The 18,616-nt window shown below is 57.7% G+C and overlaps 5 protein-coding genes across 5 annotated transcripts; 2 read left to right on the top strand and 3 right to left on the bottom strand.

Moving 5' to 3' along the window:
- Positions 1-50: 50 nt before the first annotated feature.
- J3D65DRAFT_626579 (fungal-specific transcription factor domain-containing protein) lies at positions 51-3,084 on the top strand. Its single transcript, XM_066800455.1, has 5 exons — positions 51-312; positions 373-477; positions 532-1,312; positions 1,360-1,611; positions 1,668-3,084. The coding sequence occupies exons 1-5, from the start codon at positions 152-154 to the stop codon at positions 2,760-2,762; spliced, it is 2,394 nt and encodes a 797-aa protein (XP_066654298.1). The 5' UTR covers positions 51-151; the 3' UTR covers positions 2,763-3,084.
- A 3-nt stretch (positions 3,085-3,087) lies between these two features.
- J3D65DRAFT_626586 (uncharacterized protein) lies at positions 3,088-5,877 on the top strand. The gene is made up of 3 exons (XM_066800456.1): positions 3,088-3,721; positions 3,882-4,692; positions 4,742-5,877. Exons 1-3 carry the CDS (start codon positions 3,573-3,575, stop codon positions 5,447-5,449), a joined length of 1,668 nt encoding a protein of 555 aa, XP_066654299.1. The 5' UTR covers positions 3,088-3,572; the 3' UTR covers positions 5,450-5,877.
- Positions 5,878-9,474: 3,597 nt separating this feature from the next.
- On the bottom strand, positions 9,475-13,649 carry J3D65DRAFT_626600 (uncharacterized protein). The gene is made up of 5 exons (XM_066800457.1): positions 13,378-13,649; positions 13,201-13,279; positions 11,602-13,136; positions 10,579-11,555; positions 9,475-10,500 (listed from the first exon to the last, which is right to left on the bottom strand). Exons 1-5 carry the CDS (start codon positions 13,409-13,411, stop codon positions 9,775-9,777), a joined length of 3,351 nt encoding a protein of 1,116 aa, XP_066654300.1. The 5' UTR covers positions 13,412-13,649; the 3' UTR covers positions 9,475-9,774.
- Positions 13,650-14,193: 544 nt separating this feature from the next.
- J3D65DRAFT_392972 (uncharacterized protein) lies at positions 14,194-15,967 on the bottom strand. Its single transcript, XM_066795862.1, has 2 exons — positions 15,197-15,967; positions 14,194-15,137 (listed from the first exon to the last, which is right to left on the bottom strand). The coding sequence occupies exons 1-2, from the start codon at positions 15,830-15,832 to the stop codon at positions 14,388-14,390; spliced, it is 1,386 nt and encodes a 461-aa protein (XP_066654301.1). The 5' UTR covers positions 15,833-15,967; the 3' UTR covers positions 14,194-14,387.
- J3D65DRAFT_626605 (ribosome biogenesis protein ERB1) lies at positions 15,891-18,597 on the bottom strand. Its single transcript, XM_066800458.1, has one exon. The coding sequence runs from the start codon at positions 18,506-18,508 to the stop codon at positions 16,103-16,105; it is 2,406 nt and encodes an 801-aa protein (XP_066654302.1). The 5' UTR covers positions 18,509-18,597; the 3' UTR covers positions 15,891-16,102.
- Between the last annotated feature and the right edge of the window lie 19 nt (positions 18,598-18,616).

Below are 18,616 nucleotides of genomic sequence, written 5' to 3' on the forward strand. Positions count from 1 at the left end.
TGGCGCTAGCGTTCTCCGCACCCAACGCAGATCCCCAGTCGGCTGCCACTCGTGTCCTCAACACCAGTCTATTCATTCGCGCGCCGCCTGGTGCTCCCGCCGCGACTACTGCGCCTGCCGGCCCTGCTGCGCATCGAGCCCCAGCGATACCATGTCTTCCAAGGACCTCTCGAACAGTCCCAATGACGACGGGGCTACCCCCGACGGAGGTGCCGGCAACAAGCGCAAGAACCCTGACGGCTCAGACTTCGCGCCTCCCCAGCGAGCAAAGCGCAACCGCTACATATCAATCGCATGCAATGAGTGCAAAAGGTCGGGCCCTCGGGAGTAATGTGGCAGCCGAGGCGAGCTGGGACTGATATGAGGACGTAGGCGGAAAATCAAATGCAACGGACAAAATCCATGCCAGCGATGCGGCCACCTGCAGTTGGAGTGTCTCTACGCGCCCAATTGCTGCAACAACTTCAAAGACTCCGAGTGCGACTACTAGCCAGCGTCCTCGAACGCGACTGCGGCTGACCCCGGTGATAGGGACTTTAAGCGCATGGACGCCCATATAGCCTCGTTGCAAGCCCAAGTCGATCAGCTCTACGAAAACCTCAACAACCTGCGGAACCATGTCGACGCGAGTATGCTCTCTCCCGGAAGCGGGCCCTTTCCAGCTGGACAGTACAACGGCTCGATGCCGCCGCAACACGACCCCGCCATGTCTGGCAGCCGGCCCCGACGGCCGCAGAAGCATCCGCAGTTCCACGGCCCGACGAGCGTGACGTTCAATCTCGGGGTTGCCAAATCGAGCTTGCAATCGATGGGCATCACGGCTGGGGAGGAGCATCCCGAGGACGGGATGGGCACGGGAGATCCGACTCCCATGGGCAGCCCTCCGCTTGCTTCGCTGGCACCGACACCGAGTCCGCATGTCGGGACGCCGGTACTTCACAAGACCAAGGACCCCATGTGGGCTATCAATAAGGAAGAGGCGATAAGACTGTGCCATGTGTGGAATGAGGAAATGGGAACAATGTACCCCGTCCTGGAAGTCGAGGACCTTACGAAGCATGCGACGCTTTTGTATACGTTCATGGAAGCGGCTCATAGGACAAGACTGGTTGAAGTCGGCTTTCCTGGGGCAGACTCCATCAGCGATGACCAGACCATGCTCCTCAAGCTCGTATTGTCCACGGCGCTCATTTTGGAGGGTAGCGGGACCAGCGAACTCGGGGCCGCCATGTACGAGAGCATCCGGAATCGGGTGGAGGGAACTCTATCGGCGTCGGCTACGGTCAAAGCGGTGCAGATGCTGGCAATAGCAGTAAGTTGAACTTGGGTGTTGTGTTGAACAGCGAGTAACTCGAGCAGGGGATGTACCACTTCCACCGAGATGCGGAAGCCCTGGCTGGCCGATTTTCGACCGTTGCGGCTCGACTGTGCTTGGAGCTTGGGCTGCATCGCAGCGAGACATACGGTACCTTGTTTACGGAAGAAAAGGAGCGCAACGCCGTCCTCAGACTGTTCTGGTCTGTCTACGTCTTGGATCGGAGGTGGGCATTTGGGACGGGGTTGCCTTTCGCGCTCAACGACACCGACATTGATCCTCACTTGCCCAAGCCGGTTAGTTGATTTTATTTGCTGGACGAGGCCGTGTAGTTGACGTTGACATGATCAAGGATGATTCCACACCGTACCTGGACTGCATGATTGCGTATAGCCACATTGGGTCCAGAGTATGGAAGTCGGTGGCCAACAATGAGAGCAGTGCCATCAGCAAGGAAGAAATAGGCTTCTTGGACTATCAGGTCCTGCAGTGGCACCGCGCCATCCCGCCGTCGCTCAAGTATGTGCATCCTTCGTCGGGACACACGCAGGACCAGGAACAGGTCCCGCGCAGCCAACATCGATTTCGCATCCTGCTTTACCTACGGGCAAATCAAATGCGCATGCTGATCCATCGGCCCGTGCTGCACACGTCGGCGTCGATCACGGAGGACATGTCGGCAGCGCAGACGGTGGTGGACGTTGCCAAAGACACGATTGTGGTCCTGACGCACACGAACCAGACGACAGACCTGTACCGCAAGCACCAAGTAATGTTCAACTACTTTCTCATCTCGGCGCTGGCGATTTTGTTCCTGGCCGTGTGCCACGCGCCGGCGCAATTCAGCGAATGCTGCCGCGACGAGTTTTACATGGCTGTCGACCTCGTGCGCGGCCTCTCGGCCAACTCGTACGTCAGCAAGCGGCTGTGGCGCACGGTCAAGATCCTCAAGGAGGTAGGACCCAAGCTAGGCCTCAATGTGCGTCCCGCGGCGCAGCAGCAGCAGCAGCCAGCAGCCGGGCGGCCTGCGACTGTTGACACTTCGGACGCGCACTCGTCGGCGGCCGTGGCCATGGCCGGACTTGCAGGGCACCCGGTTGACGAAAGCTTCTTCCTGGGAAACCAGAATCGCAACAGCAGCGCGACGACGAACGGGCAGCGGCAGAGTCATGGCCAAGGAGCAACAGCGTCGGTATCTAGGGGCGGCCGAGGCCCCAATGGAGCAAGCACGACGACGGGCGAGAGCCCGAACGTCATGGCCAACGACCTGACGAGCCTGTTTGAAGCGGCGGGAGGGTTCGCGGCGAGCACGGGGTTTGCGCCGCAGAACGGATACCTGATTAGCGCGAGTGGAGGCGAAGGCGGGCCGCAGGCGATTGCGGGGATTGCGGGGGGAGCTTTTGGGCAGGATGAGGAGCTGGCGAGGATCCTGAGGGATCTATTTTGAGGGCAAGTGGGAGTTGTGGTGGTGGAAGAATGCTGTCATGTAAGGAAGGGAGAGCGGAAGGCTGGATGGATCGCGTGACGAAATGACATGTCGGGTGCTGACGATGACGTTGGTTCATGCTGTTTCTCCAGACAGACTTGGATGGTATGAGCTGCATGCGAGAGAATCGGGCCAACATCCGTCGTAGCAGGTCGATGACCGCAGTAGTGGAGAGTTGGAGTTGTGGGTGCCTCGAGACGGAGCGGAGCATCCCATGTCCCGCCTCCCGCGCACGCTACCCGACGGCTATTTACCTTGCGGTACCTACAGTACCAGTGACATGTGAAAGTATGAGAGCAGCACCGGCAGCGACAACGGCCCTCGTCCGCCCGGCTGCACCTCTCGTCCCCCACCACTCTGGAGAGCTTCATTTTGTTTCAGCCATCCCATCCCAGCTCTCTCACCCGACTCATGCCGGGGCCAAGCGTGCCCTTCTGCCGAATCTTGGCCATCATGCGCTAGAAGCCATGTCTTCACAAACCTCATCCACCTCCAACAAACACCTAACCGCCTCCCTCCGCGCCCTCAAATCCGTTGGGCGTGTCTCTCTCGAGGTCGCCTTCTTCTGGCAATTGGTGCGTGGCACTGAGTCATCGTTTTCCGCCTCGAGTCGCCGCCGTCTTTGTTTTTGATTTTGGTCTTGGTCCTTCGTCTGCTCTGCGTCCCTTGCTGCTACCTACTGTTGTACTGCTACTGCTTATACCGCCGACGGTGCCCCTCCTCGTCCCCCTTTCACGCCCTCCCTCGACGAGCTGCCCGTTTGGCCACCGCATGGCTAATGTCGTGAAGCGCCTCTACTCCTGGTGGGTGCAAAAGTCCCCTCGCGACGCTCTGCTCGAAACCCTGGCCGATGCCCGTCTGTTTGAGGAATGGGAAGCCTCGGCATACCAGCTCGACGAAGTGCTGGGATACGATCTATGGTAAGGAAACCTCTCGTCCCTTCGTCCCTTCGTCCCGCGTTGGCCCGAAACAATCATCCCCGTAACCCTGCCCCCCATGATGTCATTGCCGAACTGGGAATCATGTCAACCGACAAGAAAGCTCACGTCCATGACCGCGCTCTGTCGTGGTCAATCGCAGGCGCCAGAACCCCACCAGCAGATACTACGACTACCGTCTCATCTACGAGCGTCTACAGGCCATCATCGAGGCCCGCGAGGAGGATGACATTCTCGGCCTGGTGAACCTCCTGCGCTCGGGTCTCGTGAGAAATTTGGGCAATATCACCGCGGCGCGCCTGTTCAACCGCGCCTATGCAGGGACCAAGCTGCTCATCGAGGACTACATTACCCAGGTTGCTCTAGCCATCGAGTATGTCACGACGTACCCCACGTCACCCGGCCGCGACTCGGGCCTGACGAACCAGGCCAAGCTGGACGTCTTGCACGACACCAGGCAAGCGTTTGGCCGGTCCGCCCTGGTGCTTCAGGGTGGTGCAATCTTCGGCCTGTGTCATTTGGGTGTGGTCAAAGCGCTGCATCTCCGCGGACTGTTGCCGCGCATCATCGCGGGGACGGCAACAGGGGCCCTCATTGCCGCCTTGGTAGGGGTGCACACCGAAGACGAGCTTTTGGACTTCTTGACCGGCGAAGGTCTTGATCTTTCTGCATTTGCCGAGTCGCACAAGGACGAGGAGAAACAAGAGCTCCTGGATCCGTTTCTGCAAGAGGGGACGTGGTGGGGCGCAACGCTGCTCAGACGAGCCTCGCGCCTTGTCCGTGAGGGCTACCTGTTAGACCTGCGGACGCTCGAGAGGTGTGTCCACGCAAATGTGGGCGATTTGACATTTGAAGAAGCCTACGCAAAGACGAAGCGCGTCCTCAACATTACAGTATCAACGTCCAGTGGCGGCATACCCAACGTCCTTAATTATCTTACAGCTCCGAACGTCGTAAGTCCTCTTAATCCAATCACTATATCCCCAGTCTAACCAAGCTCAGCTCATCTGGTCGGCGGCCATTGCATCCAACGCATCCAACTCTTCTCCCGAGCACCCCGTACACCTCCTCTGCAAAGATGAATCCGGCAGCATAGTCCCCTGGGCCTCGACACAAGAGGTCGTCACCTTCCGGCCATGGACACACACCTCATACACGGACCGCGAAGGCCCACTAAACCGCGTGTCGGAACTCTTCAACGTGAACCACTTCATCGTGAGCCAAGCACGGCCGTATCTCGCGCCCTTTCTGCGCTCCGACCTGCACCACCCGAACCCGCGGCACGACGGCAAGTGGCGGTTCAGCATGCCCATCCTGCGGCTGGTCGTCATGGAGATCCAGCACCGGCTCAACCAGCTTGACTCGGTGGGGCTGCTGCCGGCGGGCATCCGGCGCTTCCTGCTCGACGAGAACATCTCGGGCGCGAGCCTGACGCTCGTCCCCGAACTGACGGCGCGCGACTTTGTGCGCCTGCTCGAGAACCCGACGGTCGACTCGGTCGAGTACTGGATCCTCAAGGGCGAGCGGAGCGTGTGGCCCGCTGTCGGCTCGCTCAAGGTCAGGTGTGCGATTGAGGTCGAGCTGGATCGTGGGTACCAGGTCGTCCGCCGCAGGAAGCCCTTTGATGTTGTGCAGGGTAATGGTGGGAAGAAGGGACCTGAGGCTAGCTCTAGACGTGTGCGAGCTAGCAGCTTTGGCGGCGACGGGTAGAGCGAGAGAGTGCCTTTAGCCAGGAGTGTGAGCTTTGTGGTAATGGCGTCGTCTCCCGTGTGTATGACATGGCTCACTGGAGAAGCAATCACAGAAGCAGGAGTTGAAAGGAAGGCGGATCACAAGAGCAAGCGAGCGTTGGTTTGGTGTTGGTGTTAGTGTGAGCAGCAGGCGGAGAGAGGACAGCAGCAGCAACGAGAGCGAGGGCCACGCATGCATGTATCTAGTTTGGTTTGCATCGGTCGGAGTGTCTGTTCTCTGTGTCTGGCATCTGCTTCGGTTCGGTTCAAAAATGACATTTCGACCTTTTGCCTTTTCTACCCGCCCTGTACATGGTTATACAAGAAACTTTTGCGTTCGCAATGCATGGAGCGAGTAGGACGTCATCGTGTCTTCGACTGTGCCTGTGCTGATTGATAATAATGCCGCAATCCACCGTTGTTTGATGTTGGTGCTCAGCAGCAGCATACGCCAGTGAGGAGACAACGAGCCCGCAAGAGACCACCAGGCAAAGTCATGTTCACTTGGAGAAGCTCTTTTCGAAGCACGTTCGCGAAGTGCCTTGTCTGAATGGCGGAAGGGATGAGGGCGAGGACGGGGGATTTGCGTCTTTTGTGCTGACTGCACTTGCGCTGGCTTCCTCTACGGGAGGTTGATCATAGGGAGGAGAGTCACAATCTAGACGCCTGTACCATCGCACGAGCGAGCGCTTTCGCAGGTAGGTCTTTGCGCGCGCGGTGGTGGCCAGGAGGCTGCGGTGCTCGGCTCGTGGCATCTGCGCCTACTAGCTCAGGGGTATAAAATGCCCACAGCCTCCCGCTCTCTTCGACGCTCGTCTACAGAGTCTGTTTTTCCAGCAGAACAGAAAGACTGGGAAAATACGAGCCTACTGTGGGGAAGACGCCCAGGAATAAAACCGTGGACTGGTTTGGCTTGTCTTTTTCGGCGGGCCTCGTTGAGACTGGCCTTAAGATCTGGGGTATGTACTGTGTTTGGCAGATGTTCGTTGACAGAGAATGATGCTGTGTTTCTCCATTGATCTACGGTGCTGATTAGGGGCGGCGTTGCGTGGTGGTGCTGCGTCGTCCTTGGAGAAACACAGGCGATGTCTGTCAAAGCAAAGGCAGATGAGCGGACGCAGGGACGCGCAAAAAGAAACAAAGTGCGTGTTGGCCTGCGCTTGAGATTCATCTGGGGCTCAAGGCGCCTGGCACAGCGAGTTGAAGCAGGGAGACAGCAAGAAAGCGGACGCTTTTATACTGCTGGCTCCGGCCCCTGCTCGTCAGTTGACGAATGAAAGGGGGCGAATCACTTCACGCGGCTGCTGCCTACTAAGTTGGCAGGTGATTAACCACATGCCCTTCGCTGGCTCGACGTTGCTCTGGTGTCTTCGCTGAGTATAAATTCTGCTCCTCTCCTCGCTCTTTTGCTTATTCACAACAGGAGCACCGCGGGCAGTTTGAAAGCCTGGCAAGACGAAATGCACTGCACTGCCATCCTCGCCGGACATCTTTGACTGTGGAGGATGGGCTGTCTCTTTTTCCATTGTTTCTTTCCTCGCCAGACTTCTCAAGCTTCCAGTGTCAGTGTAGTAGGTGTGTCTGCATAGCGGAATAATGCTCCTCATCAACATCTCGCAACGACAATGCACACCAACATTTCCAGCACGCAGTGCAAGCGCCCCAGATCTTCCCCGCCGCGTATTTCAGGCACGACTGGAGTAAACCAGGCAGGGCAAACACAACCACACGAGAAGTACATGGGGTATTGCTCGGTTCCGTTGTAGTCATCTCCAATCTTCAAAACCTCCAGTCCATGGAGATGCTGTCGACAGCGTTCGCAGTGACGCGAGGTCATATACCTACCCCTCCACAACCACACCTCGCGCAAGAACGCTCCAAGCACGACACCACACACCGACATCCCCGTGCCCTCCCGCGCCACTGCGTGCCTCCTTCCCCTGCGGCTCCCTCCCTATTAAAGCAACCTCCCCGCACACCTTCGATCGACGCATCGTACCCTCCACAGACAAGAGAACTCACGCTGGAGATTCTCGACTGCGGAGGAGACACAGTGGGAATTCTCGACTGTGGAGGTGGAGGCGCGGTGGAGAATTCACGATGGAAACCGGACTTGGAGGTCCTGACTGCGGGAGGGGTTTGTCTGTTCTGCTTTGGGTTATGGTAGAGATATGTGTTGGACTTCTTTATCTTGTGGTGGTGAAGGGATGTATTGATGTGGGGGGCTGGAAGTCTGGGTTTGCGGAGATGTTGTGCGTTGGTTTGTTGAAAGCATTTTCCAGAAGACAGACAGCGCAAACAGAGCAGCAGGGCAGTCGAAATTGGTTCGTGTGTTGGCGCTCATGTGGCCTTCTTCGGGCGCTGTCAGATGCAGAATTTCAGTCTTACTTGCAGTCTCTTAAATACCCCTGGCAGTCCACCCACATGGAAAAAGAGACAGCGCAGACGACACGGTCACGCGCGTAGATTTCGAGGTCCCTCATGTGGCTCTGCTGATTGGTCCGGGTTTCCTGGGTCTCGAAATCTCCCTTCGGTCCTTCAGACCTGCGGGTATAAAACTTGCCAGATAGAGTGATGAGGGAGGCCAGTCAACCAACCCCTTTGACAAGTCAAAAAGGCAAAGAAAATAGTGGCTTCGGTGTCTCGCGTTCTTGCGTTTCTTTGACTGTGGTGGTTGTGGTTTCTTCTCTCCCTCACTCGCCAGCTCTTCTCTCGTTTTCCTCTACCCCTGAAATGGGTGAATTTCATGACACGAAGATGATGGAACTTAGCAGTGCCTCTGTATCCTCACATCCAGCATTACCTTCAAACAACAACAGATTTCAATTCCAGAGGCTCGAAAGAGAGCGAAGTCGACATGGATGTTGCGTCGTTTGCAGAAAACAAGAGCCAGGACACACACAGTGTTGTTCATGAACTGAGTGAAGTTTCTCAAAACAAAAAGTGCTTCTGTCAGTTGCAGTTCCGATCCACCGCACTTCCGCCTCGACTTATATACCCGCAGAACTCTCATTCGCACATGATAAGAGAGCACCTGCGTCTGCCTAGTCCCCGCTCACTTATCTCCGCCTTGTGACCATTCAGCTGTCAATCACAAGCCGCTCGGGCGTTTTCTTCGCCTACCCGTGCTCCTCCTCCCCTCCCCTCCACTCCACATATAAAAACCCCGCCCTTCTGCGCAGAACAATCAATCCTCCATCAAAAGCGCAGCAGCCTGAATCCAGCACACCACCAAAGGCTCACTGGTGCTGCGCTGTGAGATTTCCGCAGGAGGCGCAGTGCCCACTTTTCTTTTGCTTCGTCTTCGCCCTTGTCGCGCGCTAGTCTCACGAACACTTCACAGGCACGCGTTATTGGAAAACGACAAACTCTACTATTAGGAGCGTATGATGCTGTGGAGCATCATTCTACCATACTACTCTACTGACGGGCCCTGAAAACCTTTCTAGCCCTCCTCGCCCAGTCGTTCCAGCGCAGGACCCTAGAAACCAGTATGTTCCATCCAGCGGGGAGAAGCGACGGGCCAAGTGAGACGTTGAAGTACTGTGTTCCCCTTCTGACAAAGAAGTGTTAGTTGGAGGGTGTGCAGGTCCGACTCCCCGGTTTATATACCCGTAGATCTAGACGAGCACATGGCATGGCAGAGAGACGAAGAGAGGCATATGAACGCTTTCACGCGCTGCTCCTATAACTGGACCTTGTTCGTGCGTCTGACAGGCCAGTGATCAGCAGCGCATCAGATCTCGGGCCCCACGCCTTGCATGCCCTCTCTCCGCTCAGGTATAAATTTACGACTCCAAGTGTAGAAGCGTATGCAATTCTCAAGCGGGCTTGCTTTCTGTCGCAGCAAACAAAGAGTGAGACACGAATGGTGTGGCAACAACGACCGAGAAATACTTACTTCTTTGCCGGCCGGCGGCCAGCGCTCCTTGTTCCCTTTCACCGTGTCAGAAGGAAGCCACGGCAGGCCGAGTCCGTGCACACGATCATCATAGAGTAACAACGATGAAGAACGCCGTCACTACTGATGTCCACGTCTGCCTGTCGGATTGGTATCTACAACCACACTCACTACCTATACAACCGCTCAACCCACCGCACGAAAAACGCTGCGCTATAGACGCTACACTACACGACACATCACTGTACCAGACGCCGGGCCACGCTTCACCCCGCCCGCTCGCCAACAACGCTTACACACACACAAACCCTAGACAAACTATTACACACCCAACGCTCCACGCACAAAGCTACTCTGTACACACGCGCGCGCCACGGCTATCCCATATACCCCGCCTGCCTCACTCAGGGCGGCAGCGCCTTCCCGTAATCGACGACGCCCGCAGCACCCGGGGAGCCTCTGGCCGGCGGCTCGCTGTCGCCCTCTCTCCTGACGCCATCGACGTCGCTGTAAGCGGCGGCCACCGCAGAAGGGGCCAGAGCAGCAGCAGGGGTAGCAGGAGTAGCAGCATGCTCCTTATCCAGCGGCGGGATCAAGGGCGGCATGCCCGTGGCGCCTGGGACGCCGAGCTGGGCCTGCTGGCGGGGGCTCGACGGCGTGGAGCCAGCACCACCGTGCTGCTGCAGCTGGCGCAGCGACGACGCCGCCGACGAAGACGAGGGCGCGCCAACGCCAGCACCCGCAGCAGCACCAGGACTGCTTGCGGCGGCAGAAGAGGTCGCGGCGTGCTTGATCTCCTTGCGGCCGTTGGCGCGGTAGTACAGCAGGACGTCGCCGCCGCCGCGCCAGACGTGGGCGCGGATCGTGGCCAGCGTCATGGTGGGCGGGATGAGCTGGCCGTTGCAGTAGAGCTCGAGGTACTCCTCGGGCCGCATGGCGTCCGGGTCGGGCTGCTCGGGCGCCGGCTCGATGCGCTCGGCGACGTAGGCCATGATCTTGCGTGCGCGCAGCATGCGGTTGGCGTTGAGGCGGTTGTTGCCGTCGGTGGCGATGGGCGGCAGTTGTGGGGTTGATGCGTGTGGTTCGAGGATGAAGCTGACTTTGACGATTTCTTTCAGGGGTGGCGAGTTCTGCGGGAACTAGGTTAGCTTTGGACAGGCCATGGCGAGCACGTTTTCAGGGGCCAGGGGAGAGATGGCTCTACTCACTCTCAAAAGAACCTCTCCCAACCATTTGGGCGCCACCTTTTCAATCAAATCTGCCTGCTGCGCAAGGCTGCCCACCTTGCCCTCAAACAAGTCAGCCACACCACCCGCGTCCAACCTATCCTCCTGAATCAAAATCGTCGTGTTAAGCGGCGGCTTCAAAACAGGCGTCTCGTTAGCCAGACTAGGCGTAATGGCCGAAGTCAGAGCCTGCGCCCCCTCATTCACGTCGTCCTCATACTTGTGCCGAATGGTTTGCACAACGCCCAAGAAGCTGTCTTCAATGACGCGGTCTTCCGTTTTGGTGCTAGACCGCCCATCAGAGTCGCCTTCGTGGGTCGTCGGAGCCTTTTCGTCTGATCCGCCGTCGCTGCCAGTCTTATTGGTGTGGTTGTTACCCCCAGCGGCGGAGGCTTCGGCCGTAGGTGTGCGAGAAAGCTTGCGGCCCATGCCAAAGGACATTTTGAACTTGCGACCAAACATGGTGCCTTCTTTCCCGCCGTCCTTTTCCGTCGACGGTGATTGAGGAACCCCTTCGTCATGAGAATCTCGCGGAGTGGCGCTGACGCTGGGGCTGAGCGGTGGTGCTTGTTGCGAAAAGTAGTCGCCAGAGGCGCGGTCCTGGCTACCCCTGGATGTACTTTTTTCAAGATTCCCCCCTTCTTCTGCTGTTGGAGGTAGCGCCGTGGAATGCGAGGTCGGAAGCGGAGGAGCAGCTGCCGGTGTTGCGACGCCGATAGCCAGACCTGGAGTGTGAAGGGGGAGGCCGGCGCCGTTAGCACGAAGAGTAGTGGCCGAAGACGGTGCAGATGCGTCCTTCCAGCCGTTCATCGTGGACTGCGGGATCTGAATCGTCCCTGGTGATTTTCCGCGTTGCTTCTTTTCGTTCAAAAGCCATTCCCTAAACGCCTCATCCCTTTTGATCTCCTCATCAATCAGGTTCGCAAAAAGATATCGCAAGATCCATTTTCCAAGGTTGACTGTCGACAGTTAGCGAAGCCCATCTTCGATGCGTTCCAGACTTACTCCGCTGGTCCTCTCGAAACTCAATCGGCTCCTCCAACTCCAACTCATCGGCGTACATTTCGGCGTCAAAGCAATAGTTTTCTTCCAAAACGCACGTCAGGCTGCCCGTGCGAGTGTCTATGGCGCACCAGTGAGCCACGGTTTCTGTCGTGTTCACTTCCGGGGCGACGTCTTCCAAATGGCGTTTCCCAAACGATTTGATGGGTGCGCACTGTAGCAAGTCCCACAAGATAACCTCGCCGGCGGTGTCCAGGGTCAATACTCTTCTCCTGTCGTTCAACAAAACGTGTTTGATCAAGCCATTCTGGCCTTCAATGGAAAAATCTGGCAAGCCTCGCACCGGTGTCACGCCGTTTTCGTCCTCCATCAACGCTTCTGACGGCTTTCTGACGCTAAGTGAGGAGTGTACCGTCGAAGAATCGGGGTCGCGATGGTACAGGTGGAACGAAGCTGCGTTTGACATGCGCAACAACGCGCTCCGAGGAATCTTTTCCGTGGCCATTGACGACGCGGTCGGGGGCGGAGAGGTCGGGGAAGTCGGCGAAGGCAGTCGCGTCCTGTTTGTGGCAGAGCTTAACCGGTGATGTTTGTAGTCAGGCATTTGAACGTCAGCCTCGGTGTTGACATCATGCCAGCGGTTGATGCTCGAACTCGAAGTTCCAGTCCATAAATAGTTGCCCGCTGCCACAACCTTGTTGACACCCTCATGCTCCTGACAGACTCCGACTGACAGTCCCTCGTCCATCTCGATGCAGCCCCTGACGTCCGTCTTCGCAACCAGCCCTGAGCGGTCGCTCGAGTAAAACACCGACAGCTGCGGGTGATCCGAGTACAGGGACCACACGCTATCGTTGTGCATCGTCAGGGTGTACATGCACCTCCCCGCAGTCATGGACCACACCTTGACTGTCTGGTCCGACGACGCCGTCATTATGGTATCACCCCCCTCGGCAATCATCACATCGCGAATGTTGTCCGTGTGTCCTACAAACTTGGTGATGCGCTTGCCGGACCGCGCATCCCAGACTCGGACTATGCTCTCTGGTCCACCGCCGGCGACCAGTGTATTTGTGGCAGCGAGCGCGTAGACGGAGCCTTTGGCGGCGCTTTCATCCTCGACGCCGATTTGCAGCGTTTGGCCTGCGCCATTGAGATCCCATAGATTTATCTTGCGATCCAAGCCGCCAGAGGCGACCCAGTTGGCAGTCGGGCTAGGCGAGGCGAGGCACTTAACATAGTCGCTGTGCAGGCCGATGGTCTGAGGAGGGGTAGCTTCGTGGGCGGCGGGCCGCCATAGCTTGACCGAAATGTCGGAGGAGGCGGAGACAAGGGCTTCGTTGTTTTGGGCGAGGGTGATGTCGTTGATCCAGTGGGTATGTGCCTGGACCTGCTGGCGGAAGAGGGTGTCGGGGTTGGCGTGGGCGTCGTCGTCGAGGTTGTTGGACAGCGACGTGTAGTTCTCCTTGTCGCGCGGGGGGCGCAAGTCGAGGTTCAGGTCCCAGGCGCAAATGACGCCGTCTCTGCCGCCAGAGTAGCTGTCGCGCGGTCAGGGTGCGGGGCAAGACAGGTGAAGGGTGGGAGGTGGATGACGTGACGTACAGGATGGAGTTGTAGGGATCTACAGCCAGGCCGTTGACACCGAGGCGATGGCCGCCTGCGGAGTTGACCAGAGGCAAGACTGGTGGGTTGGCGTGAGCACAGAGTTGAGCTTTGCGAGTCCCTGCCTGGGTGTCCGTGTAACTCGAACAGGCAAGGGTTGGCGTTGAAGCAGCTTACCGTACGAGATACGCTTGCGCGCGTTGCGCCCCATCCCACTTTGGTTGGTTGTTTAGCGGATCATAGGTCGGGCATGGGGTTACGGCTGACGGACGGGCGGCGACTTGTGGGTGGGAGAGGGCCGTCGGAGGGACGAAGGGAGGAGGCGCGAGGAGAGGAGGGGAGCTGGATTGGATTGGATTGGATTGGATTGGATTGGGCTGGACGTGGACTCGAGCAGCAACGGCCCGAGGCAGCAATCGAAGACGGATGGTAAGTAGGTAGTATGTATGTATGTACAGAGGAGGGTTCACGTTGCAGCAGAATGGATGGATCAATGGAAATTGCCAAGTGCCGGCATACGACGTACCGCAGCTACGGACATGCCCTGGGCGACTCCAGGTCCCATCTCACTCGAAATGACGCGGTCTCCGGACAAGCCAACGGGGAACGGCATCCTTCAGGCTCAGGCAGGCCAAAGGCACACGTCCCCAGGAACCTGAGCCAGCTGTCGCGCCCCACGCGCTGCCATGACCCGCCGATCGCCCAGCCACTACGTTACCTCGCGAGAGCCACCTCCCGTCGCGACTACAACCGCCGTCGCATTGCCTGCCTGTATACCACACCACCGATTACACGCTGACGGCAGCCTTTGGCACAGAAGGTGTCGACTCAGACATCACCAAAACTTCACACCGCCAAACACCAAGCCATGGCGCGTCCGCCAAGAAGATGCCTTGGTTCTCGGCTTGATCGTCTCTCATAAATCGCGCCGAGTGGCAGTCGCTCGCGCTTTTGTGCTCCCACAAGCTTCCCAACTCCACGGCCACCAGACCCGCAATGAAACAATCAAACTCGCGAATCTATGTAAAGGCCGCAATCTAACCCGACCCAACCCAATCCGACCCAGTAACCAGAATTCCGTGTCCCGCCCATGCCGTCAGCACAGTAAACCTTGACCCAAGTTTTTCCAGAAACCGCAGTATAAAAAGCAAAAGTCCACACCATCGCTTGACAATCGAAGTTGATCATCAACCGCTCAACAAATCCCTCACGCTCATCTTCCCCCTCACCGGAGCCCTCGCCTCCTGCACTGCCCCCCTGGCTGCCGCATCCACTCCCCTTCCATCCCATCGTCTGCGATCGCTGTTCAACATCAACAGAGCCGCCGTCGCCTCATGGTCCTCTCTCGAATCCGGCTGCGGGCCCAGCGCTGGACTCGTCAGCGAAAAGCTGTGATTCCTCTCCGCGCTCATGCCCATGGCTCCCGGGCTCGGCAGGATGCTAGGGCTTGCCGTGTTGGAGTGGGAGCCCGTGGTTGAGAAGACGTAGTTCTGGTGCGCTCCTTGCGCCCCGTACATGGCCGGAGAAGTGATGATGGACGAGGGGCGTCGACTGCTGCCGCTAATGCTTGCATTGGACGGCGTAGGCCAAATTGCTGGCGATGTGGTCGCAGAAAAGGTAGGCCGGTCCCCCGAGTCGACTGGGTCAATCGACGGCGATGTTGTTGTGCTGTGGCTACCGGGGGCGGCGTGCATGGGCTGCGTGAAAGGAGCATTGGGTGTGTGCGAAGGCGAGATGTCGGACATTTTTTCATCCTGGTCATCCTCGTCTTCAGAGGGTGCGTCATCAAAGTCTTCCTGGGTTGGCTTTGAGGGATTTGGTGTAGGATAGTTGGACTCGCTCTGCAAAGCTCCTGCATCGGGCACATTCTGTTTGGATCGATTTGTCTTGAGTTCTGCGACACAGTGCTCGAGATATCGCATGTACTCGATGCTAGCCTGGTAAGCTGTCAGTCTACAGAATCAACGAGTGGACAATGGGTCTCATCATAACTGACCTGGAGGATCGCAAGCTTGTGCATCTCTTGCCCGGCGCAGGCTGGAATCATGTCTTTAAGTGTGCCAAACTCTTCATTCATCTTGGACCTTCGCCGACGTTCGATGAGACTGTGAGCAGTCTTTCGGGCAATCTTCCGGCCGGCAGCGGTCGATCCGTTGCCATTCTTTTTGCCTCGCCCATTGCCTCCCGCTGATGAAGTGTTGTTGCCCTTGGCTTTTGAAGTCCCTGGCGACGTGGAGAGAGCGGCGGCATCTTGAGTTGCGCTCGCACGCTCATCCTCGTCTTCCGGGCCCTTGGGCTTCATTTGGATAATCTTGCGCAGACGAGTCGGGGGTGGAGGGAGATTGTAGTCATCGTCTTTGGCAGAGGCAGCGCCGTTGGCGGCCGCGGGACGTTTTCTAGAGCTGGTGGGCGACGTGTGGGTGACGGGCGAGGTGGGATGATACGACGAGTCCGAGGCATTGCACGAAGCCACGCTCGAGGAGCTGACGCTGCCTCTACTGTTGCTTCGCTCGGCGGCGAGGGCGGCGGGAGGGAGGGTCCACGAAGGGTCGTGGGCGAGACCAGGGTCAGCTGGCTTGCCAGTGATGTCGGTCGAGGCGGCGGGCGTGGGCGGCAGGGCAGGGCGCGGCATTGTGGGCAAGCTGGGTCGACGAGGAGAAGAGGAAGATGGAGAGAAGTGAAGATGGACAGAGGCAAACGACGTCAAGTATTTGTTCTGTGCCGCTCTTTGGCATCTGAGGACGACATGGTGCACGCGACACCTCTGCGTGGTATGATAGGCCTGTCGCGGCGCAATCGACGTCGAGGCAGCCTCCGCAACCCACGTTTCTGCCTCGCCCGTCTGATTGGCCGGCGCGCCAACTAAGCTCCTCTCTAGTCTTTACATGCTCCCTCCCTCTCCTTAGCTCCACATCCTGCACGTTCCGTCTGCCCCCGCGCTCACGCACCATGGCTGCCGCGGGTGCCAGTCGACATCCAACACCCCCAGCTCCTTTTTGACCTGGTGACCCCGAAGCACCTTGAGCGGCACGATCGTCGCGTTCTCCATCAGATCCCCCACCACCTTGCCGTGGAAGATTTGAAGACTGCCGTCGTCGCTGGCGTCGGCAAACAGGGGCAGCCCGCCCTGATGGAACCGCACCGACCGAATCGCCTTGGAGTGATACCGCAGCGTCTTGTACGGCTTGTTTGATAGGTCCAGGTCGTGCCAGAGCAGCCGCTTGTCGTAGGAACCCACAATGAGATTGTCGCCACCGGGATGCAAGTCGAATGACGATATCCACCTCGCTCCTGGCTGCAGAATCTTGAGCAGCTCTTGCTTGGAAAGGTCGTAGCTGCGGATCCACCGCTGAGTCGCCACGAAGAAGATGGGCTTCGAGGGGTGAAACTGTGCCGTTTGGGCGATGCCCTTGAGTTTGCGGAAGGGGAGCTGCGTCATGTGCTTGGACAACGTGTGAATTGCCACAGCACTGCTTTGGCCCTTGGGAGAAACCGTCGCAAAGTACTCTCCTCGTCTGTGCCAGTTGATGACCTTGATTGCCGACCTCACAGTTGCTTGCACAAGAACACCCTGTTCCTCCAATCGAGAGCCCGGCCGGCTCCACTTGGCCGGGGGTGCCTTGGGCAAGCCATCTGCAGTGGTAAGTCTTTGGGGGTTCTGGGCAGCATAACCCCAGCCAGCGTCGAGAATTTCTCGGCTGGCCTGCTCAATGTCCGGCGTGACGGAAGAAAGGCCGAACGGAACCATGAGGAAAACGTCTTCGCCAGCAGCTGCAGCAAGGACGACGGCTTCCTGGCCAGGCCGCCATCTCACGACATTGACGGCTTCCTCGTCGGAAAGCTTCACACTCCATTCCTGTCGCCCAGTGACAATGTTCCAAATCTTGACGCAGCCGTCGTCACCTGCACTTGCAATGAATCTGCCACTGGGATCGACCGACAAGCTGCGCACGCGACCTTCATGGCCGCGGAACAAGGTTGCGCAAGTCGTGGGGAAAGGTCGCAGCTCATCCGGACTGGGGAGCTTAGGAAGCAGAGATTCAGGGTCAATGTTGAGCTTGCTGCGACGGACGCGAGGTGCAAGATATAGATCCAGACATCTTTCAAACTTCTCCCGCAGGAACGAGTTGTATCCAGGAACCTTGCGTAGCGCGTCGTGATCTGTCGGCAGAAATTCACGCTCGCGGTCCTCCTCGTCGGCAGTCTCCCAGGTGTCTTTTTCTTTCTTGCTTGGGAGATACTCGGGTGGTGGGTGGTAGCTCTCCTCATGGATTGGAGGGGGCAATTTCGGAGCAGGCAAGTGCATTGCGTGGTCGGCTCTGGGGGTCTCGTCTGCCCACAAGTCGTAGTTGTAAAACTTGATGTCGGAATCCTCCTCGTCCTGCTCCTGAGGAGGCTTGTACGGTTGGATGCGCCCTTCCTTGATTGCCTTGACAATCTTCATGACCCTCTTGGCCTCGTGCTTTGAGGGAACAAATCTTCTCTTTGGCTCCGGTGCCGCACTCAGTGGCATTAATTCCGTCTTCCCTGAGAAGTACTCAACCATGTCCGGGTATGGGTCGTAGCCCTCGCCAGCAGTTTCATTGCGAGTGACTTGCTTCAATACTTCCAACTCCTCCCGGCTCAGCTGCATCGGCTTGCCAGTCTCTGGGTCTGTCAATCCAGTCCATCCCTTGGGTATATCTATGCTTTCAAGCAGCGCGTCCAATGCCTCGCCCTTGGCGGGGCGCATAATTTTCTTTCCATTGATGTCGTAGCCGATGTGAGGGTAAGATTCGTAAAACGAGAGGGGAATGTTTCCGATGGTGTTCTTCTGGCCAGAAGGTGCATCGGAATCGTCGGTGTCATATCCGGCTTCAATTTCCTGGTAAACGTAGCGAGGGTTGCCGTTCGCGTCCTCGGTGACTGTGTAGTTCTTCTCCAACTTTTCCCAACTGTATTCGGGGTCATTGTCTTCAGGCTCCTGCGACTCCATGCGAACATCTCTATCTCCAGCATCTGCTGTTTGTGTGGTCGCCGACTTGCTCTTTAGATTCCGGATTTGTTCGCGAATGTCGTCGTCGTCGCCGTCCTCTTCTTCCGATGGAATCTCGTCGCTGTCAAGCTCCTCGTCCTCCTCCTCCGCATCATTGTCCCCGTCTTCACTGTCTAGCTCTTCCTCTTCCGCGCTGCTGTCTGAATCGTCGTCGCTCTGAGACAAGATTCCTTCAAGATGGCCGCCGTGAAATTCATCGCCGGAGGTGGCAGTCTCGGGGGCCGAGTCGCGAGTGACTGCCTTTCTTTTTCTGCTTTGCGTAGTCGAAGGCATGGCTACCTCTCAATCCAAGGTGGAAAAGTGTGTGCTGGGAATGTGCGGGAAAAAAACGCGCGACCATCCGTGTCGCGGACAACTTTTTTGAAATGGCTTCGGTTCGTC

The sequence above is a fragment of the Phyllosticta citribraziliensis genome, assembly GCF_038025025.1.
Source record: "Phyllosticta citribraziliensis strain CPC 17464 chromosome Unknown J3D65scaffold_7, whole genome shotgun sequence".
Taxonomy (NCBI): domain Eukaryota; kingdom Fungi; phylum Ascomycota; class Dothideomycetes; order Botryosphaeriales; family Phyllostictaceae; genus Phyllosticta; species Phyllosticta citribraziliensis.

Excerpts from the sequence above, each read along its gene's own strand:
- J3D65DRAFT_626579 (XM_066800455.1), top strand. The coding sequence starts at position 152 with ATGTCTTCCAAGGACCTCTCGAACAGTCCCAATGACGACGGGGCTACC. Across the intron at positions 478-531 it reads AACAACTTCAAAGACTCCGA|GGACTTTAAGCGCATGGACG; the intron begins GTGCGACTACTA and ends CCCCGGTGATAG. Across the intron at positions 1,313-1,359 it reads TGCAGATGCTGGCAATAGCA|GGGATGTACCACTTCCACCG; the intron begins GTAAGTTGAACT and ends TAACTCGAGCAG.
- J3D65DRAFT_626586 (XM_066800456.1), top strand. The coding sequence starts at position 3,573 with ATGGCTAATGTCGTGAAGCGCCTCTACTCCTGGTGGGTGCAAAAGTCC. Across the intron at positions 3,722-3,881 it reads GTGCTGGGATACGATCTATG|GCGCCAGAACCCCACCAGCA; the intron begins GTAAGGAAACCT and ends GGTCAATCGCAG. Across the intron at positions 4,693-4,741 it reads ATCTTACAGCTCCGAACGTC|CTCATCTGGTCGGCGGCCAT; the intron begins GTAAGTCCTCTT and ends AACCAAGCTCAG.
- J3D65DRAFT_626600 (XM_066800457.1), bottom strand. The coding sequence starts at position 13,411 with ATGGGGCGCAACGCGCGCAAGCGTATCTCGTACG. Across the intron at positions 11,556-11,601 it reads GTTTCGAGAGGACCAGCGGA|TCAACCTTGGAAAATGGATC; the intron begins GTAAGTCTGGAA and ends AACTGTCGACAG. Across the intron at positions 10,501-10,578 it reads TGGGAGAGGTTCTTTTGAGA|AACTCGCCACCCCTGAAAGA; the intron begins GTGAGTAGAGCC and ends TAGTTCCCGCAG.
- J3D65DRAFT_392972 (XM_066795862.1), bottom strand. The coding sequence starts at position 15,832 with ATGCCGCGCCCTGCCCTGCCGCCCACGCCCGCCGCCTCGACCGACATC. Across the intron at positions 15,138-15,196 it reads ACAAGCTTGCGATCCTCCAG|GCTAGCATCGAGTACATGCG; the intron begins GTCAGTTATGAT and ends ACAGCTTACCAG.
- J3D65DRAFT_626605 (XM_066800458.1), bottom strand. The coding sequence starts at position 18,508 with ATGCCTTCGACTACGCAAAGCAGAAAAAGAAAGGCAGTCACTCGCGAC.